The sequence below is a fragment of the Corythoichthys intestinalis genome, chromosome 21, assembly GCF_030265065.1.
Source record: "Corythoichthys intestinalis isolate RoL2023-P3 chromosome 21, ASM3026506v1, whole genome shotgun sequence".
Lineage (NCBI taxonomy): Eukaryota > Metazoa > Chordata > Actinopteri > Syngnathiformes > Syngnathidae > Corythoichthys > Corythoichthys intestinalis.
This window is the reverse complement of record NC_080415.1, coordinates 36961275-36988297: the sequence shown is the minus strand read 5'-3', so window position 1 is coordinate 36988297 and position 27023 is coordinate 36961275. Positions and strand designations below refer to the sequence as shown.

Genomic DNA, 27023 nt, shown 5'->3' with positions numbered 1-27023 from the left:
TCATATTTCTATGTTTAGCATTAGCTTTTTTTCTTGTTAGCTGTGTTTTCGCGTTTCCAGTTGTGAATTTTTTAGATTAGAAATAACCGAATCATAAATTGAGAACTTTACAATGCTAATCTGATATAAATCTTTCTAAATCCAATCTGCAACTTTCAATGCATGAATGTCAGACTACAACTTTTTAGGTAAGACAGAGTCTTGGATAGATGTCGGGAACTGTAGTTGATTTGCTCTGTTTTTTTGTTTTTTTAATGGAAGAGAAATTGTATACAATTTATCATTGTATTTTTAGGTATGGGTCGTGAAGTTGAACATCTTATCCAGGAGAACGCACAACTTCTGGAAACAAAGTTAGTACACAGAGTATATTTGGTTAGTTAGTATATTTTGGTTAGTTTGAAGTATGATTACCGTATTTTCCACACTATAAGGCACATTGGAATATAAGGCGCACCTTCAATGAATGGCTTATTTTAAAACCGTTTTCATAAATAGTAGTGCTGCAACGATTAGAAAAAAAGCTTTGTATCAAATTTGCTGCAATGAGAATTCATTTAATTTTAGGGCTGTTTTAATGGTTTGTTTTGTAAGGGTTTGCATTTAATTTTACTGATATGGGTGGATACACTGCCCTCTAGTGGCAACAGTGAATATGACATAACCCCTTTTTTTTCATGGCTGAATGTTAAGATCGATCAATTAGCGTTTGGCCCATCAAATAGCACCAGAAACGTAAAAACAGCAAATGTGATTGTGTACTGTTAGCGGGGGCTGGGAACTTTTGGGTAGCTCACGATACGATACGATTTGCGATACAAGTCTCTAGTGCTGCAACGACTAATTGACAAACCGAGTAATTCGATTAGGAAAAAAAACTTGGAATCAAAATTTTGCTTCTTTGAGTGTTCGTTTAATTAGAATACTGTTGTAATGGTTTTGAAAACATTTGGGTGGATACACTGCCCTCTAGTGGCAACAGTGAATATGTGACGTAATAATGGTTTGTTTTGAAAGTGTTTGCATTTAATTTTATTTGGGCGGATACATTGCCCTCTTGTAAAAAATGTGAATATGACATGACTCATTTAACATGACAGAATTCAGCTGCTCCCTGTTAAGAACAACATAAGCTAATTTTCTGTTTGAGCTAATGTTTTTTCAATGCATTCGTAATTTAGTTTGAAGGTGTGTAATTTGTGTTTGAACCATTTGTTAAGAGCATTTTAAAAAAAAGTTAGCATTTGATAGCATTTAAGCTAGCATACTTTTTCTATGTAAGTTAGCCAGTGAATATGACATAACTCATTTAATATGGCTGAATCCAGCTGCTCCCTGTTAAGACCAAAATAAGTGAATGTTTTTTTTTTTTAATGTATTTGTAATTTAGTTTATAGTTGTATTTAGCTATTCTTCTGTGAGAACATGTGTTTGAACAATTGAGAGTACTGTAAAAAAAATATATATTAGCATTTTATAGCTTTTAAGCTAGGGGACCATTGCTATGCAAGTTAGCAAATTGTTCTTTTGTTGTACTTAGTTCCTCATATTTTAATTTTTTTCAATACAATTTCAGGCTAAGCTCAGGTATTTTAATTTATTATTAAATGAAAATACAATTCTGCTGGTTGAAGAAACACTCGGGAATTTTATTTTGTGTTCGCATTTAATGCTCTTTTGAAAGTGCAATCTTAGTAAGTCTTTGTTTTACAAAATTTATTTTGCAACGCATTAAATGTTCCTAATCCGATTACTCGATTATTCGAGCTAACTAGTTGATAGTCGATAGCTGCAGCCTTAATATATAGGGCGCACAGCATTATAAGGTGCAGTAGTAGTAGTCGTCATAGTGATTAGGGTTGCGTTATGCATCACCTGGATAAAGCTGGGCTAAAGGGAATGAATGTCATGCCATAATTAACCAATATTTATCAAAATATAAGGCGCGTTGGACGTTAAGGCGCACTGTCGGCTTTTGAGAAAAATGAAGGCTTTTAGGTGTGCCTTATAGTGCAGGGGATACAGTACCTTTAATTAATTGTTAGTAATTATATTTAATTGAATTTGTCATTCAATCTTATTTCCATGCCTTGGGTCCTGACTAGTACCCAAGGGCACCAGCACCACCACTGCTCTACACTATCAAAAAGGCCTTTGAAAGAAACTAATACCACCATTTGTCTGTGTTTAGAAATGCTCTTAATGTGGTAAAGAATGACCTGATTGCTCGAATGGATGAGCTGGCCTGTGAGAAGGAGGTCCTACAAGGGGAGCTTGATGCTGTCACCCAGGCCAAGATCAGACTAGAGGAGAAGAACAAAGATTTAGAAGACCAACTGAAGAAGTGTGTCATTTTATTTTTTTGATCTTGCTGCACGATGTACGATTTTTATTCAAAAATTTTCCATCTCGAAAGGGCACGAGCTGAACTTGAGGAGAGCAAGCTAAAGTCCAAAACGGAGAATGAGGACGATGTGAGTTCTTGATCATGTTCTGTTTTTGTGTTTAGGACAGTAGGAGTACTGAAATGGAGAGGATGAAAATCAAACGAGTTAACGTATTTTCAGACTATGTCGCACCTGTGTATAAGGCGATTGCATATAGTACAGTGCTCGCCAAAAGTATTGGCACCCCTGCAATTCTGTCAGGTAATGCTCAATTTCAACCAGAAATATTGGTTGTAATATCTTCATTTATTTTGCTTGCAATGAAAAAACACAAAAGAGAATGGGAAAAAAAATTAAATCATTATCCATTTACACAAAACTCAAAATGGGCCAGACAAAAAGTATTGGCACCCGTTGAAAAATCATGTGATGGTTCTCTAATTCATGTAATTAACAGCACCTGTTAATTACCTGTGGCACATAACGGGTTGTGGCAATACTAAATCACACTTGCAGCCAGTTAAAATGGATTAAAGTTGACTCAACCTCTGTCCTGTGTCCTTGTGTGTAACACATTGAGCGTGGAGAAAAGAAAGAAGACCAAAGAACTGTCTGAGGACTTGAGAAGCAAAATTGTGAGGAAGCATGGGCAATCTCAAGGCTATAAGTCCATCTCCAAAGACTTGGGTGTACCGTTCGGAGTGTCATCAATAAGTCTAAAGCCCACGGCACTGTGGCTAACCTCCCTAGATGTGGACAGAAAAGAAAAATTGACAAGAGATTTCAACGAAAGATTGTGCGGATGGTGGATAAAGAACCTCGACTAACATCCAAACAAGTTCAAGCTGTCCTACAGTCCGAGGGTACTACGGTGTCAACCTGCACTATCCGTCGGCGTCTGAATGAAAAGGGACTCTATGGTAGGATACCCAGGAAGACCCAGAGACATAAAAAAGCCAGGCTGGAGTTTGCCAAAACTTATCTGAGAAAGCCAAAAACGTTTTGGAAGAATGTTCTCTGGTCAGATGAGACAAAAGTAGAGCTTTTTAGGAAAAGGCATCAACATATGTAGAGTTTACAGGGAAAAAAAACGGGGCCTTCAAAGAAAAGAACACGGTCCTCACAGTCAAACATGGCGGAGGTTCCCTGATGTTTTGGGGTTGCTTTTCTGCCTCTGGCACTGGACTGCTTGACCGCGGGCATGGCATTATGAGGTCTGAAGACCACCAAAAACTGTTGCAGCATAATGTGTGAGAAAGCTGAGTCTCCCTCAGAGGTCATGGGTCTTCCAGCAGGACAATGACCCAAAACACACTTCAAAAAGCACTACAAAATGGTTTTAGAGAAAGCACTGGAGAATTCTAAAGGGGCCAGCAATGAGTCCAGATCTGAATCCCATAGGACACTTGTGGAGAGATCTGAAAATGGCACCCTTCAAATCTCAAAGACCTGGAGCAGTTGGGCAAAGAGGAATGGTCTAAAATTCCAACCGAGCATTGTAAGAATCTCATTGATGGATACCGGAAGCGGTCGTTCGAAGTTATTTTGTCTAAAGGTTGTCCTACCAAGTATTAGGCTGAGGGTGCCAATACTTTTGTCCGGCCCATTTTTGGAGTTTTGTGTAAAATGATGATTTCCATTTTTTTTCATTGTCTTATGTGTTTTTTAATTGCAAACAAAATAAATCAAGATATTACTATTCAAACATTTGTATTGCAATCATTTTCTGGGAGAAATTGAGCATTATCTGACAGAATTGCAGGGGTGCCAATACTTTTGGCCAGCACTATAAGTCACACCGCACGGCAAACTATGGGGGGGGACAACAACAGATTTTTGTCCGAAAAATACTGTAAGCTGCTTGTTTGCTATATGCGATGTCATTTTACATTTTAACACACAAACATTGATGTTGGTTGTGGCAGAGTGACGTGCCCACGGCACAGAGGAAACGTTTCACCAGGGTGGAAATGGCCAGAGTCCTGATGGAGAGGAACCAATATAAGGAGAGGCTGATGGAGCTGCAAGAGGCTGTCAGATGGACAGAAATGATTCGGTAAGAATAGGAAAAACAAGTAAGCCAGGGTGGTAGAAATATCTGCATTCCATTCAAGGATGCAAAAGCATTACTTTCAATTAGTAAGCATGAAGCTAGTTTGCCCTTAAAAGTCCATAAGGCACTTCGCCATTAAAGCCACAGGTGTGAAAAAAGTAGAGGTTAATAATACGAAAAGTCAAGGAAAAATCGTAATTCTAGTGAGCATTTCATCCCATTTTGTTTATTTGTATAAAGGACTTGTAAACATAAGTATGATGTTGTTGGTTTTCACTGCAAGCAAATAAATTGAAATAAAAGAAGTCATTTAACAGATAAAATTGTAAATATTGATGTAGTTTGTGTTTTATGACATAAACATTGTTCGTACTGATTGGCTTATTTTGACTCTCAGGGCCTCGAAGGAAAACTCACCACTCCCAGAGAAGAAGAAATCAAGCCTGTGGCAGTTGTGAGTTGCTCCCATTTGTCTTACCTCAAATACCAACCATTCTGCTTTCTTTGTCTTTTGTTGACGTTCTTTGTTTGACTTTCCCTTTGTTATTACATGTGTTATGGGGGTTTCTCCAGGATGTAGGTAAATCAGTAACTTGCATAAGTGCGAATCTTGGTTTCCTACGTGTGTGTGTTTATATTAATATAAAACTTAACAGAGGAGGAGTCTTTCTTGGATCTTTGACCAGTGGTGGACGAAGTACATTTTTTTTTTTAACTCAAGTAAAAAATTTACTCAAGTATAAGTATCTAAGAAAAAATGGACTCAAGTAAAAATACAAAGTGATTGCTTTAAAAGTTACAAGTTTTTCCCAATGCAAAAACATTATATATACATGTGCATGTGTGTGTATGTACATAAATCTCAGTCAGTATTCAAAGAAAGAACCAGAAAACTCATTGACTGCTTTTTTGCAGTTTTATTTAAAACTACAGAGCCCCCACTAGAACTACCAAGGGTGGATCAGTTGATACAAATCACTTCTGTTACCAGAGAAGGGTCATCTGACTCAAATCAGCATATCTTTTGTGAGCATTGAGGTCCTCATTAGGCATTCGCATTCACACTCGCAAAACCACAGGGTTGGATTGCTCCAGTTAGCACCTTGAGTGTTTGCAGGGCAGGGCTGCCTTGGCTTTGCTGGACATTGGACAGCTCAGGCAGGCAATCTGGTGGACAGTCTAATTACAGTATGTTTTAGTGTTTGGTAACTGCTCAGTATGGTTGTCTAATCGTCGAATTGTGCACGATTTCACAAAATTAGGAAGATATCAGAACCCTTTTTTTTTTGCTGGGGATTTGTTGCTGTCTGACATTACAGCATTGAGAAACAACAGCTGTCTCAATCTCTGAATATTTAATTGCACTGTTTCTTGTATGTATGGAGCTATAATCGTCACATTGCTGATGATGGACGGCTGATGAAGTGACATACGACACTTCGCCCTTTTCCCGGACTAGGTGTTGGAGGTTGTTGCCGAAGCAATTTTTCCTTCTTCCTTTCTTTGTGCTCACATGAGAGTGACCCAATTCCTTTGCAAGACCAATCAAGAAGTCCACCCGTCTCTCTTGCCTTCTGGCGCATGCCTGATACAACACATATGCATTCAGGGCTGCCATGTCAATCATATTGTAGAACATTGAGATGGCCTGTCGTAGTGTTCCTCTGTGTTTGAGAAAGCCAAGAGAGCCCTGGATTTGCAAATATTCAATATGCTAATTGAAGCTATCCAGAGTGAACACCCCCCCTTTCACACCTAGGCAGCGACTCCACAGAAGTGTGTAGCGGGTTGGTCTACTTCTACTACTAGCCAAGTAGTCAGTTTGGTATCGGGGTCATCTGACGCCCTTCTGGTCTTTCTTCATAGCCCCAAAAAACCCCCCCGGTACTTCCAGTTCTAATGCAAGTTGGTCAATTGTTGTAAACATTAGCATTATATAGCATTTAAGCTTGCGGACTTTTGCTACGCAAGTTAGCAAATTGCAACAATATAATAATTGGCTAACTTGCATAGCAAAAGTCTGCGAGCTTAAATGCTATATAATGCTAATGTTCACCAGATAGTTTCTGGTGTGCACTAGAAACAATCTGGTGTGCACGAGAAACTATCTGGTGCACACCAAATTGCTTAAATGTATATATTTCTATCGATTTCCCTTTAGGGCAGTACTTCTCAAATAGTGGGGCGCGCCCCCCTGGGGGGGCGCAGAGCGATGCCAGGGGGGGCGCATGTGTCCTCGGGGAACATGCTTTTTTCTTTTTTCTTTTTATGCCGGACTGGAATAAAGTGTACTTGCACATCCACTCAGTGGGTGGCAGTGGCGCTCTCATTTTCAGAGTGCGTGCAGTATTTTTGAACTAAGGAAGAGCACTCAGCACACAGAAAACAGACATGAAGAGCAGTGCGCCGCCGCCGTTTTCGAAAGCCGTTTTCCGACCGGACTCACTCACACAGCGACCCACTGTCTTGTCCGGTTCTCACGTCGCCGCCCGAGAAGTGCCATTTTCGGCTTGGGATCGTCACGACGACCGCCCTCACCTACGGTTCTACCTCGGCCGCCGAGAATGTGCTTTTTTTCGTGCCGTTTGCCTTTTAGCTTTGACTTTTAATACAGTGGGGTGATGAGGAAAGACTACTGTTTACTGTGTCTGAAAATAATTATAGCGGACTGCCAGAAGCCAAATCAATTAAGACGCCACTTAAAGACATTCGACCCCAATCTCATTGATAAGCCGCTTGATTATTTTTCAGCGAAAACGTGCCGAATATTGCCAACAATAGTCCTGCTTTGTCAGTGTTATATCAGTAAACCAGTGAGCATTGTTAGCATGCTCATTGCATAATGACTCCACACCATTGCAAAGGAGGTAATACTGAGTGTGAGCAGCAAAAATAAAAACTGTCCTTCTGTCCAAGGACACTCTTTTTTTCCTTTATTCATTTTTGTTTTTTCGGTCAAATTTTTTGGCATATTGTCCTCATGAGTAAATGTTTCTAATCAATTTGAATTTGTTATTATTTACGGATTTTATTACATTTTATTTTTCTGTTTCAAATGGTCAAAAATACCTTGAGTGTATTTTTACAGTTTGAATGTGACTTTTTTTTTTTTTTAATTCAGGCAAATTGATGCACGTCAAGTCTTCTCTGTTACAAACAAAACAATGTTAATAAAGTTATACTTTATTATAAGTTGATCTGTTACTTTTTTTCTTTATTAGAAAAAAAGGACACAATGTTAGGCAGATGCGTATTTATAATAGTAATTTTATAGACGAATAATACTATTTACAGTGGCGGCGGAGAGTTTGGGGGGGCGCGAAACATTTACGTCTTGCTTGGGGGGGGCGTAACAGAAAATAATTGAGAAGCACTGCTTTAGGGGCTCCGTATAAAACTGCAGAATGTAAAAAAAATAAGCATTAAAATGGACTGCACTGGACACAGAAGCTTAACAAACTCAAAAACTCTAAAACTTAAGTTTAATGGCGGATTGCAAGCAACTACCAGGTGCATACCGCCACCTACTGTACTAGAGGGTGGTGGTTTTTATTGGCTAATATCTTGTTCACCTGCCAATCTTGCTTGTACTTGTGTTGCTACCTGTATTGCTCGGTTACGGTATAGTTGCAGGGGGCTTATCGATTGTGCCGGACGCATGAAAACGAAACTATCAATTCACATTGGGGGGAAAAAAAAAGAAAACAAACAAAAGTAACGTGACACGCAGGCGACAATTTGAAAAGTAGTGGAGTAAAAAGTAGGGATACCTGCTGTAAAATGTAGTTAAGTACCACTTCTTCTTTGTACTCAGGTAAAGTACACATACACACAAAAATGTACCTAAGTACAGTTACATTCCACCACTGTCACTGACTTTATCCATCCTCCAGAGGCCCTTTGTTGTAAAATGTCTTGGTTAAAACTAGTTAAACGGTCTATCATAGTAGATAGGGGTCTGACAGTATGTCAAAAAGGTGATACAGTTTAACGCGATACGTAGCCCAAATGGTTATCAATATGCTCCCGCCAAGAATTGGTATATTGTTTTAAAAAAGTGTTAATAAAAAAAAAAAAAAAAAAAAAAAAAGAACAACAACAACCAACAGGTTGCTACCAAAATCTTCTATTAGAATAGTGTCTACGATAGCTCACTGGTTGCCATTGACGGCACTAGAAATCCAATTAATTTTGACTGGAATGGGCGTCAAATGCTGATAATGGCTTGTATCGCCATATTGTCGTTATCATGAGCCTTGTATCACAAAAAACTAATTGTGGAAGATTCAGGCTCCTTTGTCGGGCCGTTTTAGGCATGAGTTTGCTGTGTTGTGGACATAATTAAAGTTAAGGAACATAGACACTGATTGTCTTCTGACGATCTCAATATCTCTCCTTCCTGCTCTGTATTCCTCTATAATCTGCCTGATGTCATGTGTCTACGTCTAGGCGGTATGTTGGGATGTTAGCTGTAGATCATAATGGTTGTACAGTTGAGCTTTAGCGCGCTAACAGACGGCACATGGATTTGCGCTTGAATAGTTGAAACTAACAGGATGTTACATGTCCTGAATGACTTTTTGAATGCAGAATAACCTGTTTGGATGCATGTATGTTAGACCTTCGTGAAGTTGCAAACCCCATCAGATGCAAATTTATATAAAAATGATGTTAATCGTTTTTGGTATATTTGTGCTTGTTTTTGCTGCTATAGTTTTTTACATATTTACAATTGTTTCATAGGTCAATTTGATTAAAAGTGGCTAAAAATGGTGTCAATTGTTATTGCTGTAAAAATTGTTTGTGCTGCAACGCTTTTGTAGATCCAGGTAGTCAGAATTAACCCCTATAAAATTTCAAAATAATGACCAAAAAAGTCCAAAAGTATTATATTTTGTTCAATGATGGCGAATACACTGCGCTCTGGTGGCCGCGTTGGGTCTGGCTGGACTGTGGTCTTGTATGACTCGGGAGCAGACTCAGAAGTCTGACATGGATAAAAAAGAATAGCTGCGCTCTGGTTTGGCTCACATAAGGCTTTAAGTTGTTTCCAGCCGTTTTTGCTAGTTGTTGGGACACCCCTCGGTTTTTAGAGAGTTGGTACGCTCTGTCAGGGACTGGAGTTAGAATACGGAAGGGCTACGAGTCATGTCATCACTCGAAATTAATATCTCAAGACTGCAAAATGGACCCGAAGTGGTGCTAGTCTTTTGTGCTAGTTGTTGCGACACCCCTCTCTTTTTAGAGAGTTGGTACGCTCTGTCAGCCGCTGGAGTTAGCAAACGGAAGGGCTGCAAGTGAGGTCATCACTCGAAATTGGATGTCTCAATACTGCAAAATGGACCCGAAGTGGTGCCAGTCGTTGGGACACCCCTCTGTTTTTAGAAAGTTGGTACGCTCTGTCAGCCGCTGGAGTGAGCAAACGGAAGGGATGCGAATGACATCATCATTCGGAATTAATATCGCAAAGACTGCAAAATGGACCTGAAGTGGTGCCAGTCATTTGTGCTAGTTGTTGGGACACCCCTCTGTTTGTAGACAGTTGGTATGCTCTGACAGCTGCTGGAGAATACAGAAGGGACACGAGTGATGATATCTATAAAACGGTAGCAGCGAAAACGAAACTTTTACAGCACAAACAAGCACTAACGTAGCACAAACGATTGACTTCATTTTCACATAAATTTATGTCTGATGGGGGCCAACTTCATGGAGGTGCATGTTAGGGAAGTGCATGTCAGGCATTTCGTGTGCAGTTATAGTTGGATACAATCTACTAAGTTTAGTAGTAGAGAGAATTTGTTGTGTTCCAGCGGCTGCTTTCTCTGTCTTGAGGATACTAAGACACAATTAACGTGCGGCAGTTAATGTGATATAACCTGCTCTCATAATAAATTGCTTTATATAATTCAGAAGAGGGAGAAAAAGTGCTAACAATGTAGGGTGAGGGTGAATGTGTTTTGTGTTGCTATGTGCCATTGCTAATGTCCCAATCGATGCGCAATACTAACCCCCATGCACTCCATCACGCTCCCTTGTTTTTTTGCTCATTTAAGCATACACTGTAAACCAGTAGTGTCATATTGTTTCCATTTAAATGTTAACTTTATGGAGGCCAGCATGACAACAATTGGTCATCGCCCTTTCAAATGCTCAAACCTCCCCTCTGCTGGAGCCACTGCTTTTGTCCACCCCTCTATATGTTTGTCTGTGTGCTCTCTCCCCACTTTCCGTCCCTTCCCCGGCCCTTCTCCCTGCCCTCACACCTCCAGTTTCAGCCGTTTATTCAGTTCGTCGGGCGGAGCGTCGAAGAAGCCTGCTCCCGAAGCCCCCGTCAACGTCAAGTACAATGCGCCCACCTCGCAGATTCAACCGTCTGTCAAGAAAAGGAGTAGTACTTTGCAACAGCTGCCCAGCGACAAGAGCAAAGCTTTTGATTTTCTCAACGAGGAGTAAGTCATTATTTTTCTCCGCTTTAAATCAGTTTTCGATTGAATGAAAGACACATTTGTAAGAGCGCTGATGACATCTACTGCAGATCGGCAGTGGATAACGTGGTGTCCAGGCGGGAACAGAAGCGGGCGCAATACCAGCAGGTTAAAGCCCATGTCCAGAAAGAGGAAGAGGGCAGAGTACAGGCTTATGGCTGGAGCCTGCCTAAGAAGCTAAAAGTAAGACGAAAAGTTACTTACCGTACTTTCCACCCTATAAGGCGCACCTAAAAGCCTTCAATTTTCTCAAAAAAAGACTGTGTGCCTAATAATCCGATCCACCTTCTATATGGTTCAGTTCACTTAAGCGCGGCTCCATCTAGTGGATGCATTATGCAACCCCAATTACTACTACTACTACTACTGTGCCTTATACTCCAATGCGCCTTATAGTGTTGAAAATATGGTACATCATTCACTAATTCCACAGTAGATCCTGAACCTGCCACTTGATTAAAGTATTTGATACACATTATTCTAACTCTGTCTTACAACTGTCATAATGATATCATGACACCTGTCATTAATATGAATGAGGGCTTATGACAGATGCCACTTAATAAATTATGTCACTTTTGATGCAATATTGACATTTTTTTCAAATGTCTTTGAGTTGGGATTAGAGTTTAGGAACTCTGTTAGGGTTAGGATACTTAATGACATCTGTCATAATCATTCATTAATGTTCATGGCAGTGTCGCATCATCATTGTGACGTTCTTACAGTGCTTAATTTGTAAATCATAAGGTGCCGAAACGCAAAATACATAGGACAGCGCAGGGATGATGAGACGGGCACAGGTCCCGGAACTTAAGCAGAAAATGGTGCTGAAAACAACACACAAATGCCCAATTGCCATGCTGTGGGACTTACAAGCCTCAATTTCAGATAATGTCCATGGTATAAATGTTATGACAAAAATTCACAATTATTTAAGCTATACTCTGCACAGCATGGGCAATTGCCCACATAACCACAGGTGGGACTTATAGTACACAGTCAGCAAATAGTTTCTCAACAGGTCTAACTTGTAAAACATGAAAAAAAAATCAAAGATTACAATAAATAACACAAATCTCCCATTATTTTTGATTCATTTTAATAATGGGTGGGTTTGAAGGAGCGCTCTGATTGGTCAGTTGCCGTGTATTATTCCCCCCCACCCCAAAAAAAAATCATTAAATTTTTTTTTTTTTTTTTAAATGTCAAACGAGAGGTGCCGGATCTGCCCAATTAAGGCCAAAATCAAGAGGTGACAGATCCTGATCCGGCAGAAATTAACCCCTTGCGGTCTTATGACATTCTTATGACACTGACTTCAAATAAAGTGTTACCAAGTATTTCTTCTGGAAAAGTGTTATTGGGCCTTTTAGCTTTAAAAATTAGGGGTGTGGCAATTTTTGTCTTACTCTAATCTGTCTTGAGTGAAGCTTTGACACTATGTTGAACTGTAATTTTTTTCTTTCAGAACAATGGTGGTCAAGAAAAGGTGAAGAACCTACCAGTTCCAGTCTTTCTTAGACCTCTGGATGAGAAAAATGCCTCCATGAAGGTATGTTTAGATTTTTAATTTTGCTACTGCGCACCTACATTATTTTAGCTCAGTAGTAAGAATACAATATTGGATTTGTCTAAAGCGGGGTAGATTTTCTACGAACGTTTCCACGTTTGCCATTTCATGTTATAAAACAAGTTAAATACCGTAATTTTCAGACTATAAGCCGCTACTTTTTTCCTTCATTTTGAATCCTGCAGTTTGTAGTCCAGGGCGGCTTACTTGTTGATTTGTTTGGATTAATAGGTAACACTTTATTTGACAGCGGTGTCAATAAGACTGTCATAAGACCGTCATAATTATGACATGACACTATCATGGGCATTACGAAATACTTATGACAGATGTCATTAAGTGTCATCCGGCAAATTATGTCACTAAGTCCATTCATGTCCAGCTTGGATCTTTTACATCCATTCAAAAGTGACATAATTTGCCGGATAACACTAAATTCCATCCGTTATAAGCATTCGTTAATGCTCATGACAGTGTCATGTCATAATTATGATTGTCTAATGACAGTCTTATGGCGCCACTGTCAAATAAAGTGTTACCAAATTCCATATATAGCAATTAATGAAACAACTGGAACAGTAACTGAAGAAATAATTAGCACAGAATATGAATTTTGATTGTTGTTTACATCTACATTACGTTTACATTACGGCGCTGCAAGGAGGCATGTTTGACAACAACAGTGTTGATACAGGTGGCAGCAGAGGTTGACAAGACAAGATTTGAGTCAGTGATGGCCAAATGAAGCGTTTTGAAGCAATGAAGCTTTGGAGCCAATTGGTTCAAAGCTTCATAGTGGTTCATTTGGTCTTATGACAGTCGTATGATGCCGCTCTCAAATAAAGTGTTACTGGTAAATATATTTTTGTATAATACATTACATAATACAGTGAGGACAGCTGTGGCTTATGGTCCAGTGCGGCTTATCTATGAACAAATGTTGTTTTTGTATTACATTTGGTGGGTGGCGGCTTATTGTCAGGTGCGCCTTATAGTGTGAAAATGACAGTAGTTTATAAAATTTAGAGGTATATTCAATATGTATACACTTCTCCCAATACAACAATAAAAACAGCTTAAAATCATGTCTCTGACTGGGAGTTCTGTTGGAGAGGAAGTACCATATTTTCAGGACTATAAGTCGCCCTGGAGCTTAACTCACACTAGTTAAAAAAAATTTTGATGGAGAAAGAAAACATGTATACAGTAGGTAGCACCGGACAATGAATCATATTTTGGCGATAAATGTATGTCATCCTCCATTTGTCTTTGCTAAGTCGCTAAACACTGTTACTAGTTTTACTTCAGTTACAATAGTTGCAAAACCTGAAATCAAAAAGACCTTCACGACCATACAATTAACAACTAAGAAGTCGCAGGCCCAGCCAAGTCATTAAAAAAAGTGTGACTTATAGTCCAGAAAATATGACATGAATAATATTGTATACCTGAATTATAGTAAAAAATCTTCAGCAGATCACTGCTCAAAATACTTAATAAACGTAACAGTCTTAATCAGTTCCAGTGAACTTGTGTGTCTGTGCTTTAGCTTTGGTGTGCTGCTGGCGTACACTTATCTGGAGGTAAAACCAGAGATGGAGGTTCCATCGTAGGAGCTAGTGTGTTTTACAGCAATGTGTCAGGACCGGAAAGCCCCAAAAAGAAAATTGGATCACAGAGCAGCCTTGAAAAACTGGATCAGGAGCTCAAGGTCTCTAGTAGTTGGATTGCATTTACCGCCGTCTGCCAAACTGTGAAGATGAGAACAATTCAACTGAAATGTACACTTTTTTTTTTTTTTTTAACCAAAAGGAACAGCAGAAGGAACTACGACAACAGGACGAGTTGTCGTCATTGGTGTGGATTTGCACCAGCACCCAGTCGACGACTAAAGCCGTTGTCATTGATGCCAATCAGCCTGGAATCATTCTTGACAGCTTTTATGTGTGCAATGCACATATCCTTTGCATCACTAGTGTACCAGGTATGTGTATGAGGTTTTTTTGTTCTACAGGCTGAAGGTATGTCAAGTTGCCATTTTGGTTAGTGTTGTTCTTGTGGACACTAACGTTGAAGTCCTACTCCTCTGTCATTTGTGAGCCAATCGTATTGAAACTTGATAGTTATGTGGCATCGACCAGTATCTATTGATCCTTGAAGCCTGATTAAAAAAAAATTTTTTTTTTTTTTTTGTATCAGAGCTGATTAACTCATTCACTACCAAACGTCCTGCCACATGACAGCCCCTTCCTTGAAGTGCCACAGAATATTGTTGTATGGCTTCATGAACACAGAATCTATGAAAAGAAAATTTCCCAATTTTCATCATAAAGAAAAGTTCATTTCTACTCGGTTTTGTTTTTAGTCATGAGCAGTTGAACATCCGAAAACATTGTTAACTGCAGAATAATTAGCCGGTAGAGGGCAGCCTGCTGTAGGTTAGGAAATTGCCAGCAGAGGGCAATGTAGCTTATTGTCAGCAGCTCATGCTCGTTTATATTTAAGGTGGATCGAGACACAAGTTCGCGACTCAAATTTGTTTAATTTAAGCACAAATCGATACACAAAACGTCTAAATAAAACAAAGTGGGGTGCATTGGAGCACCGTGCCAGTAGTTTTTGAGTTAGCATGTGTGCAAATCCTGGGTCACACTTGTGCTTGTGATACGATAAAAAATAAATTTGATAAGAAAAAAAGCTTAGAATCAAATTTTGCTGCTTCGACTATTTGTTTAATTAGAGTGGCATTGTAATGGTTTGTTTTGAAAGTGTTTGAATTTCGTTTTATTGATTTGGGTGGATACACTGCCCTCTAGTGGCAACAGTGAATATGACATAACTAATTTAAAGCAACACTAGTTAACTTTTCAACATTTATGAAATATTTTCATAACATTTGTGATGATATGGTGACTTACAACTCTTTTATATCTTGAGTTCGGTTAGGGAGGGGGGTTAGCCACACGGTTGCTAACAGTCATATGCTATTTTTTCGCCACAACTGGATTCATTACCTTATTACTAGTCATCCTTCACACAGTTGCTGGAAACAGAAATGTTGTTTAATTCATCAGCAGGCAACCAGGAGATCATGATTTTATGACACTGTGCAGGGGTGCGCTGGTCCTCCTGGGAGACGCAGTCTTCCTTAAGGCAAAAAACTACCGCTTTTGTCCACCGCCGTCGCTAAAATCGACTAAAACTGAAAAGTTACCTAGTGTTGCTTTACTATGGCTGAGTCCAGCTGCTCCCGGTTAAGACCAACATAAGCTGATAAGCTGTTTTCTTATGCATTTGTGATTTAGTTAATAGGTATATTTAGCTGTTTTTTGTGGTAACGTGTTTGAACGATTGAGTATTTTAAAAACAGAAAACATTAGCATTTTATAGCACTTAAGCTAACAAACCTTTGCTGTGCAAGTTAGCCAATTGTTTGTATGTTGTACTGAGATCCTCATTTATTATTTTTTTTAGTAGTGTCATGAAGATAGTTCCATACTGTATTTTTTTTTTATGTTTGAGGAACAGCTACTATATTTTATTGGTCAGGTGCGAGGGAAACAGACTATCCAGCAGGTGAGGAGCTAACCTTGAGTTCGGAGTCTGCACCAGTGGAAACGGCCTGTTCGTCCGACAGCAGTAGTAACACAACAGGCAGCGACGGCGTGCTCGGAGGCATTACTGTTGTAGGCTGTATAGCCGAGGGGGCAACAGCTATCCCCCAGACAGCCGATAGTGCAGGAAAAGAAAATGGAGAGGCGGGTAAGACAATGAAGGTTTTTCAATGCCCGCTGCTTAATACTAACGGTGTGACTGGTTGTAGAAGCCACTGAGGAGAGTGAAAGCAGTCATACAGGAGCATACAGTGAACATGTCTTCACTGATCCGTTGGGGCTGCAGCAAACAGCAGAATCTTCTGCTAACTACTCTGAAAGGTAACTATTACGTAGAATAGGGTGACCATATTTTGATTTTTAAAAAAGAGGACACTCAGCCCGGCCTCAAGATACTTGAATTTTACTCAAAGTTCACTCAAAGATGCCTATATCAGTTTAATATATTTAAAGTGTGCCCCCTCACTCTGGATGGAAAAATGCATTAAAAAAATAAAATAAAATAAATGACTATAAAAAATGCAGACCCATGGAAATGTAGTCCAGTCAATAAACATACACACAGTAGGCTATGTGCCAACTAAACATTTTATAAATTACTATAGCGACAATTGTCTTTGACAAATTGTTATTCCCATTCAATTGATATTCTCATTCAATGTTTTAGATTGCACACAAACAAGAATCCAAACGTAGCAGTTCAAAACTACGTTTCCCATAATGCATAGCGTGATTTAGCTTACTGATAGTTAGCTGAGGCAAAAATCAAACTTTGCTATAAAAGTTTACAATCATCGGCAGCGCAACGATGCGACACCAAACGGGATTTTACAGTCAAAGCTCCGACAGAAGTCAACAGTTGCCATTATATACGTATTTATCGTAAAAAACTTAACAACTGGGCAGGCATTGTGGCCAAATCGTCAACCCAGTAGATGGCGGTAATGCCTCATGATAGGGGTAAACTGCCAACAAAAACAAGAAGAACTACTCCTTCCCTCCCTTCTAGTAAGAGCCATCTCAACTGCTGCCACCTAGCGGCCGGAGGGATTCTCTTCAAATTGGTCCCGTGAAAAATCATAAAAACCGGTCATTTTTATGAATTTATAAAACCCGCCCGGACGACGAGGATACTACGTGAAAGTAGGACTTGTCTGGGCAAAATAGGACGTTTGGTCACCCAAACGTAGAAGTGATGGAAAAGTTTACTCATCACCTCCTCGATAGTTTATTTTGAGATTTACATGATGAGAGAGATTTACACATGTAGCTATGCTTTTAGTGCGATTAACATCCACCCTAGTCAATGTTCCACTAGTGTTGCACCGCCGCTCTTAATCTGCTTTGCAAAAATGATCAATCAACCACAATATGGAACGGAAGCAGATTAGTCTGACAAACAGTGAAACTGCTGCCCTGATTTTGTACAGAATTTACTGAATGTCTTTTTGCAGTGTCTACTATAGGTCCCAATATCACAGTTTTTTTCAACCGGTCTAGTGTGCCGCGAGAAATTATCCAATATCGCATTTAAAAAAAAAATTTTTTTTTTTTTACGTCGTCGGGCGGAGTTGCAGACGGAAGCAAGGAAGGAAGGACTAGGTAGAAGGTTTCAGTTGTGTGCAAATGAGGGAGGTATTGCTCTTGTCGCGTTCAAGAACTGCTCGGATTTCTAGCCACCTTGCTGTCCGCGACAATGTGGACCCCAGCACGTCTACTGTACGTCATTGGATTAGACTCATCAAGTCTCGATATACACGAAAGTGTTCTATTTTATCCATATGTGACGACCGTTAATCCTCCCCCTGTGTTTCATTCCAACACATTGTCGAGGACAGCAAGGTGGCCGATGGCTAGAAATCAGAGCAGTTCTTGAACGCGACACGAGCAGCTACCCAACAGCCCCATGATGCCAAACAAACTTAAACGTCATCTCCAAACGAAACACCCGTCGCTTCAAAACAAGTCGATGGACTATTTTGTTGGCCTTTGTGAAAACACAGAGAAACAGGCAACTTTTTTGAGAAAAACTACAAAGGTAAAGGAGAAAGCCCTCAAAGCCAGTTACCTTGTTGTTGAACTTTTTGCTAAATTCAGAAAGTCCCTTACTGTGGCATAGAAATTAATACTAATATTTGCATTTTTGTTGTTTAAAAAAACAGAAGTTTAAGGGCAGCTTTTTGTTGTGTGGCCATGTTTCCATCATTCCTGTTGAATCATTATTATTTGAAATAAATAATGGACATACATTGAGCTGAAACGAATACTCGAGCAACTCGAGTAACTCGAGTTTAAAAACTGATCCGACTAATTTTATTCACCTCGAGTAATCGTTTATTTTGACAGCTCTAAGCATCACGTTTTGCTCGGACTACTTTTAATGCGGGACAACGCGCTGATGTCACGTGCGTAGAGGAAGAAGCAAAAAAAAAAAAAAAAAAAAACTTACTGCAGCCGACAACCGCTACAAATGACGCCGACGTTGCTAAATACTAGCCCGCACATGCTACGTTGCAGGTAGCATCTGATGAGTCTCATAGAGATCACTTGTATGTTGAACTAGATGCACAATGACAGACGAGGCCGCGTCTGGGCAGCGTTAGCAAACAGCCGCCATCTTAAAGCAGTAGAGCGCTAAGCGCTAATAAAGAGCGCTAAGTGCTAATATATAAGATTAACGTTACTGTCACTACTAGCTCACCTTACGTTAGCCCTGCGGAGGGCTAGGTTTCAATTAATTAAGACCACTTTCGATGCGTCGCTAACGTGTCTTACATACAGGCTTTAATAGCGTTGTGGAGTGATGAGGGTGTCAAATAAAAACTCAATAATGCTAACTATCAATTTTAGCTCAGTAGTCATTGCTGGATAAAACACCAAGTAGCACTAGTCCCTAATGTGCTCCAATACAGCCTGTATCATACATTTATTTTGAACAGTGCAAAAACTCAAAATCCTATCAGGACTTACACTTTAGACTAACTTAAAACTTAACTAGAACTTAAAAATGGCTTGACACAAATAGAAATTCAATTGAAACACGTGGGAAAAAATCCTAACTTTTAAGTGATGTGTGTTATCAAGCGTAAAGGCATTTTTTTTAAATCTAAAGGTTTTTTGAGTGAAAGCAGTGAATTAGTCTTTTTTTTATTTTTTTTTAAATTCTAGTTACATCTGAGATGCAATTGTTGGCTGTTTTCAACAATATACATAAAAAATAGAGACATTGATTGACTGAAAATGATAAAATGTCTTGTTTTCTCATGTATATCTATAATTGCTCTTCACCTAAAAATATATTTGTTTTATCCGATTACTCGATTAATCGATAGAATTTTCAGTCGATTACTCGATTACTAAAATATTCGATAGCTGCAGCCCTACACATACATTTGTTTGGCTACTTTATTAATTGGTAATGTATGATGCATTGATAATCGTGAGAATGATTAATACAATGATTGTTCAATAATCGAATCGAATCGTGGGGTGCCTAAGATGGCACACCCCTAATGGTATATGTACTAGAGATGCCTAATAATATCAGCCCCTAAAAGCATATTAAAATGATAATAAAACGGATAATATCAACATCAGTTTTTCATTATCGTTTTTCGGGCTAATATGCATGTCGCCCTCAAAGTGAATGTTGGAACCATTTGCTTTTGTACAAGGGCTGATGGCAGTTATGCTTATTGACCATTAGAAGTCGCCAAACTAAGATGCTTAGGATTTATGTCAGTATTATCATTAGTAAAACATCCAGTGGGCCATCACAATGCTTTTTCTTTTTCTTGTGCACATCGGTTTCATATCGGTATAGAATTTTTGGAGAAGTACTGACTTTAATGCAGGCAGCACCACCCTTCCTAGGGCCAAGGGATCCTGGCAGATTCATGGCTATCCAGAATTAATCTTAAATATAAAATTCCCAATTTTGCTGCATTTCCGTGTCTGATACCCTGTCAAAAAGTAGAGAGTAACTGAACTCCCACAGGATTTGACAGTGAGTGTGATTTCCTGGGTTATTAGAGAGTGTGAACTGGTGAAAGATGGCAAAAGTTGTAACTCTACTGCCGAAGAGCAGAATCTGATGAGAGAAGACGCACAAAAGATGAGTAGCGTCTTGCCTACGATGTGGCTCGGGGCACAGAATGGATGGTGAGTATCATTTGTTTACGTTCTCTTCAAATTCTGATTGGTGAGTGGGAATTCAATCCGTGTGATCATTATTTTTCCAGTGTGTATGTCCATTCATCCGTGGCACAGTGGAAGAAATGTCTTCATTCCATAAAATTGAAAGACTCCGTACTCGGCATCGTGTAAGTTTATATCCGTAGCTGGTCCTTTGCTCACGAAAGCTGTGCCAGTGTGACTTTTGACTTGTCGTTTCTGCCTCAGACACGTCAAAGGTCGTGTCCTAGTGGGACTGTCGGACGGCACGTTAGCTATCTTCCATCGCGGAGTCGGTGAGTGGATATAAAATTCCACTGCTATGATCGACTTGAGGTTAAAATAAGTTTTCCTCCGTTGTTTTGTTGTCAGATGGACAATGGGATCTGACCAACTACCACCTGCTCGACTTGGGAAAACCCAACCACTCCGTCCGCTGCATGACGGTGGTACATGATAAGGTGTGGTGTGGTTTCAGGAACAAGATCTTTGTGGTGCACCCCAAAGCAATGAAGATAGAGGTAAAGAAACATAAGTCACATTTTGGGTGACTGAAAGTCTTTAAAGGCACTATATAGAGTTTGTCACTTTTTTACCCACGATTGACACCTACGGCATGAAGTGTAACCGCTTATGTTAAGATCGAGCAATAAGCGTTTGGCCCAACAAAAATATAAAAATAGCAAATGTTATTGTGTACTGTTAGCAGGGGTGGGAACCTTTGGGTAGCTCACGATATGATACGATTTGCGATACAAGGAGTAATTCAATTAGGGAAAAAATGCGAATCAAATTTTTCTGCTTTGAATATTCATTTAAGTAGTGTAAGTAAGTAAGTAGTGTTGCAATGGTTATGAAAATGTTTGCATTTAGTTTTTTTTGTGTGGATACACTGCCCTCTTGTGGCAACAGTGAATATGTGGCTTAATAATGGTTTGTTTTGAAAGTGTTTGCATTTAGTTTTATTGATTTGGGTGGATCCACTGCCCGCTCGTGACAACAGTGAATATGTGGCTTAATAATTGTTTGTTTTGAAAGTGTTTGCATTGTTTTATTACTTTGGGTAGATACACTGCCCTCTAGTGACAACAGTGAATATGACATGACTCGTTTAACACACTGCTCCCTGTTATCAACATAAGGCAAGTGTTTGTTTGAGATAATGTTTGTTATACATTCGTAATTTAGTTTAAAGTAGGGCTGTCAAAATTCTCGCGGTAATGGGCGGTAATTACGTTTTTTAATTATTCACGTTAAAATATTTAACGCATGCGTGGAACGACCCACTCACGCATTGCCGCGAACAGACTACAATTGCGCCGTTTTATTTATATTGAGAGCTTAGAGGCAGAGATAAGCGAATAGAGTAGACACAGGCTTTCATTGGAGCTGCGCTATTTATTGGTATAAGCCTTGGCATCTCTTCCACAACAATTATAACTATTTTGGCGCGCGATATGGGGAAGAATGACAGGAGATTAGGTTTTTCTTAACACCCTGTATTGTACACAATGCAGAGAAGATATACCATTTGCAGCCACCACTGACAGTCATGGTTGCCCAACTTTCCATCAAGCATTTGGGCAGTTAAGAATAGTGAAAGCACTTACTGAAATCATTTAGTGAAAAGAACAAAAAATAATCTTCCTATTTCTCTTTGTCAAAAAAAAAAAAAAAACGTTCACAAAAAGAAAAGCGCATATTGCAAAGAGAACTGGCATTCCCAATCAAAATAGCTATGCAAAATAATACTCAGACTTCGGTCAAATGCTATTCAAACATTTCGTTTAGCTCAACAAATACACTAGATGGCAATATTTAGTCACAATATACAAACTATCAAAATTACTGTAACTTGTACTCACATTTATCTTTTAAGAATTACAAGTCTTTCTATCCATGGATCCCTTTCAGAGAAAGAATGTTTATAATGTTAATGCCATCTTGTTGATTTATTGTTATAATAAACAAATACAGCACTTATGTACAGTATGTTGAATGTATACATCCGTCTTGTCTTATCTTTCCATTCCAACAATAATTCAACAGAAAAATATGGCATATTTTAGAGATGGTTTGAATTGCGATGAATTACGATGAATCAATTTTTAAGCTGTGATTAACTCGATTAAAAATTTTAATCGTTTGACAGCCCTAGTTCATATGTGTATTTAGCCGTTTTTTTGGTGGGAACGTGTGAACGATTTGTTAAGAGCATTGTGATAAAACGTTAGCGTTTTATAGCATTTAAGCTAGCGGACTTTTGCTATGCCAGTTGGCCAATTTTGTTGTGCTTGGATCCTCATTTATTTATTTATTTTTTTATAACGTTTGAGGCTAAGCTCAGGTATTTTAATTTATTTTTAAATGAAAGTGCAATTCTGCATACTTTGAAGAAATACTCTGGAATTTTATTTTGTAATCTCATGTAATTTGAAAGTGACTCTCCCCAAATGAGTAGGCAGTGACTCAAGCATCATGGGAAGTAAATGCCCTAAAATGAACAGAAAGACAGTGACACCTTTTTTAAACGATATATTGATTCTTGGCAGGAGCTTATCAGGACAAAGTATAGCGATTTATCACCATTTCGATATTTTGTCACACGCTAACTGTTAGTAGCAAGTCTTAAGCGGGTTATGAAAGTGGGTTTGAAAAGTGTTTTTGCCAAGCGGTGACTGGGTGGTGGCTTGGTGTGAAAAATTACTTTTTGGGGCAGTTTAAGTTAAAATGTCATGGCTCTGTGTACTCATCAGGGCATTGATTGAGGGAGCATGCATGAACTAGAAAAGTATCTTAAATGATCACCCAAAAATCCGAATAGTACCTTTAAGCTAATAACCAGCATTGACTTTTTTCTTTTAGAAGAAATGACTGATTTTTCAAAAATGAATTAACATTCTACTTCATACTAACAAAATCCAAAACTGCACACTGATATTGTATGTTGACCACGCAGAAGTCATTTGACGCACACCCCCGTAAGGAGAGCCAGGTGCGTCAGTTGGCATGGGATGGTGACGGCATCTGGGTGTCTATAAGACTGGACTCCACGCTTAGGCTCTTCCACGCCCACACTTTCCAGCACCTGCAAGATGTGGACATTGAGCCATATGTCAGCAAGATGTTGGGTTGGTTCACCATCTTAAATGTGCTAAATTTATGTGCTATTGTATTTTAATATCATGATTTATGCACTTTTGTCAGGCACGGGGAAACTGGGCTTCTCATTTGTGCGCATCACGGCTCTCATGGTGTCATGTAATCGTCTGTGGATCGGTACTGGCAATGGAGTGATCATTTCAATCCCTCTAGCAGAGAGTGAGTCTTTATTTTAAAGTGATAGACACAAAAACACTGCCTGATTTCATTATGTATCACCGTTTAAGTAATCATAATAATTCAAGTTGTTTTATTAATTTAAAAAGCTAACATGCTACCCAAAGGAGATGGTAGCAAACCAGGAAGTGCAATTCACGTCTACGGTGATGAGAGCAGTGACAAAGTTGCAGCAGGCACATTTGTTCCATATTGCTCCATGGCCCATGCCCAGCTCTGTTTCCATGGACACCGCGATGCTGTAAAGTTCTTCACTGCCGTCCCAGGTAAACAAAACACCTACATGGTGCCATCAAGCATGCATATATCTATGTTTGACACAACGTCCCGTCAAAATCGTGGTTGTCCAGTCAGTTGTGTGTTGATGTTTCAGGTCATACCCTTCCATCTACATCAAGCTGTGGCGATACACCAGGTGACAAGAGCTCAGAAACTACACCAAACGGTGGAACCAAGTCCATGTTGGTGATGAGTGGGGGAGAAGGCTACATTGACTTCAGGATGGGTGAGTTTGCGGGCCTGCTGAAAGATTTAGAGACGACATACAGGGATCCTTTGCTACTTCGCGCCCTCAGTCCATTGCAGATGTTTTTTTGTCAATTAAAAAATAAATGAGTAAATGCAGTATTTTACAGGGATGTCCAGATTCGATCACGTACAGCCTCTCACTCGCCATCCTGCTGCTTTTCTTGCTCAGCAGGCAGCTGGAGTTGTTAAAGTTAATGATGATTGACAGGTGTTTAAGCTTTGATCTGGCCAGAGAAGCTTGGGAACGCTGAGTTCAAAGGCGCCGAGTCGTTTAGCTTGTTAAACACTAGCAGTAGTGTGCTGTGGCAACTCATTCTGTGTGTGTGTGTGTGTGTGTGTGTGTGTGTGTGTGTGTGTGTGTGTAAATGAGCAGCGTGAGTGGATTTGAGTGGACTCACTCAATGAAGCATTGCATAAAGACAAGCATTTTTCTATGTTATTCCTTTTTAAAAATCAGTCGGGGGGACAGTAACATGTTTAAAACTGATCATTAATATTATATTTTAAGTAGAGCTGAAACGAATACTCTAGTTTAAAAACTGATCCGAGTAATTTTATTCACCTCGAGTAATCGTTTATTTTGACAGCTCTAAGCATCACGTTTTGCTCGGACTACTTTAAATGCGGGACAACGCGCTGATGTCACGGGCGGAGAGGAAGAAGCAAAAAAATAAATAAAAAACTTACATCAGCCGACAGCCGCAACAAACAACGCCGACGTTGCTAAATACTAGCCCGCACGATGCTAGTTGATGGGTAGGTAGCGTCTGATGAGTCTCATAGAGATCACATGTATGTTGAACTAGATGCGAAGTGACAGACTCGGCCGCGTCTGGGCAGCGTTAGTAAACAGCCGCCATCTTAAAACAGTAGAGCGCTAAGCGCTAATACATAAGATTAACGTTTAGCTCACGTAACGTTAGCCCTGCTGGGTTTCTATTAATTATGACCATTGTCGATGCGTGGCTATCGTGTCTTACATACAGGCTTTAACATAACATAGCGTTGTGGAGTGATGAGGGTGTAAAATAAAAACTCAGTAATGCTAACTATCAATTTTAGCTCAGTAGTCATTGCTGGATAAAACACCAAGGAGCACTGGTCCCTAATGTGCTCCAATACAGCCTGTATTATACATTTATTTTGAACACTGCAAAAACTCAAAATCCTATCAGGACTTACAGTTTAGACTAACTTAAAACTTAACTAGAACTTCAAATTGGTTTGACACAAATAGAAATTCAACTGAAACACATGGTAAAAAAATCCTAACTTTTAAGTGATGTGTGTTATCAAGCGTAACGGCATTTTTAGGCATATATATATATATATATATATATATATTTTTTTTTTCAACAAGATCTAATGGTTTTTTGAGTGAAAGCAGTGAATTAGTATTTTTTTAAATTCTAGTTACATCTGAGATGCAATTGTTGGCTGTTTTCAACTATATTCATCGAAAATAAAGACATTGATTGACTGAAAATGGTTCAAGATTAGATGAAATGTCTTGTTTTCTCTTGTATATTTATAATTGCTCTTCACCTAAAAATATATTTGTTTTATCCAATTACTCGATTAATCGATAGAATTTTCAGTCGATTACTCGATTACTAAACTATTCGATAGCTGCAGCCCTAATTTGAAGTGCTTAAAACCATTTATTAAAAAAATATATGGCGCAACACAGACACAGCTGAAAAAGCAGTTTCTGCTCTTGCACCCCACTTTCAAATAAACAGCTGTATTTTAAGCCAAAAGAACTGTTGTGTTTGATAGAACAATATGCCTATATGCTGCCATCGCAGATTCATGGCGCTTTAAGCCCCTGAACTATTTTTACTTGGTTCGTTTTACCCTGGAAACCCCCATTTACAGACGTGCAAACCGCTTTTATTTCAACCTCGCCATAAAAAGAAAGTAATGTTACACCCATAAAATCCCCCAAAAACCAGGCTGTGCCCATTCACAGCTGTGTCTTGACACTCGGGGATACATGCTACATGGAGTTTTTGGATTGAAAAGAGGTAAGTACTTGATAATATCTAATTAAAATTGTGGCATCTTTAATTAAGCTCTCGCGTGCTCTCACCTCCAGTTAGTTTTGCTGTTTACATTTTTTTTTTTTTTTTTTTAAATGCCCTCCTGCTCAAAAATATTCTTCCCCCAGAAAATAGAGATTCTAAGCTTTCCAATGATGTATCACACATGCATATAGAATAATTTTGATATTTGACCAAATTGGGGGTCTCAGAGCGGAACTTCAAGTCACCTAAGTGTTTTCCGCCATATATATCGGCCCATATATACCCCATATATATACCCCATATATACTGTGTGTGTATATATATATATATATATATATATATATATAGAGAGAGAGAGAGAGAGAGAGAGAGAGAGATATATATATTAGGGCTGTCAAAATTATCGCGTTAACGTGCAGTAATTAATTTTTTAAATGAATCACGTTAAAATATTTGATGCAATTAACGCACATGTCCCACACTGTCCCATGTCAGACAGTATTCTGCCTTTTGGTAAGTTTTACAGCAAGGTTTTTTGTGCTGTCTAACAGCAAACTCTTGTGGTCGCTTTGCGACATGGTTTATTGCTTTCTTGCCAGTTCAATATGGCTGCACGACATCTCGGGCTGACGCCTACGTTGTAATGTTGTGCTTATATGATCCTTGGACAAGATTTTTCCGTAAGTATGGTTGTTGTAAAGAATGTACATATAATGTTAGTAAGCGAAATGTTATATTTTTTGTATGAGACGCTTTTTGTTTATGTTTAGTGAACCTGTATAGCGTGCTAAGCTAACGTTGTTGCTAATGCAATGCTTGTGTACTTTTTTTTTTTGTAGTT

At 39.1% G+C, this 27023-nt stretch overlaps 1 protein-coding gene across 3 annotated transcripts in view; it reads left to right on the top strand.

Moving 5' to 3' along the window:
• spag9b (sperm associated antigen 9b) overlaps positions 1 to 27023 on the top strand; it is a 67882-nt gene that overhangs the window by 38762 nt on the left and 2097 nt on the right. For 2 of the 3 annotated variants that reach the window (XM_057825767.1, XM_057825765.1), the window contains 20 exons: positions 296 to 353; positions 2192 to 2344; positions 2417 to 2474; positions 4313 to 4443; positions 4838 to 4894; positions 10713 to 10892; positions 10979 to 11111; positions 12400 to 12483; positions 14051 to 14212; positions 14314 to 14485; positions 16051 to 16263; positions 16325 to 16436; positions 20148 to 20276; positions 20357 to 20437; positions 20517 to 20584; positions 20661 to 20809; positions 23248 to 23419; positions 23496 to 23609; positions 23717 to 23893; positions 24001 to 24132. In XM_057825767.1, coding sequence (XP_057681750.1) covers positions 296 to 353; positions 2192 to 2344; positions 2417 to 2474; positions 4313 to 4443; positions 4838 to 4894; positions 10713 to 10892; positions 10979 to 11111; positions 12400 to 12483; positions 14051 to 14212; positions 14314 to 14485; positions 16051 to 16263; positions 16325 to 16436; positions 20148 to 20276; positions 20357 to 20437; positions 20517 to 20584; positions 20661 to 20809; positions 23248 to 23419; positions 23496 to 23609; positions 23717 to 23893; positions 24001 to 24132 — 2535 coding nt within the window. The remainder of the gene's footprint in view (positions 1 to 295; positions 354 to 2191; positions 2345 to 2416; positions 2475 to 4312; positions 4444 to 4837; positions 4895 to 10712; positions 10893 to 10978; positions 11112 to 12399; positions 12484 to 14050; positions 14213 to 14313; positions 14486 to 16050; positions 16264 to 16324; positions 16437 to 20147; positions 20277 to 20356; positions 20438 to 20516; positions 20585 to 20660; positions 20810 to 23247; positions 23420 to 23495; positions 23610 to 23716; positions 23894 to 24000; positions 24133 to 27023) is intronic. The other variant, XM_057825766.1, reaches the window with a different exon arrangement.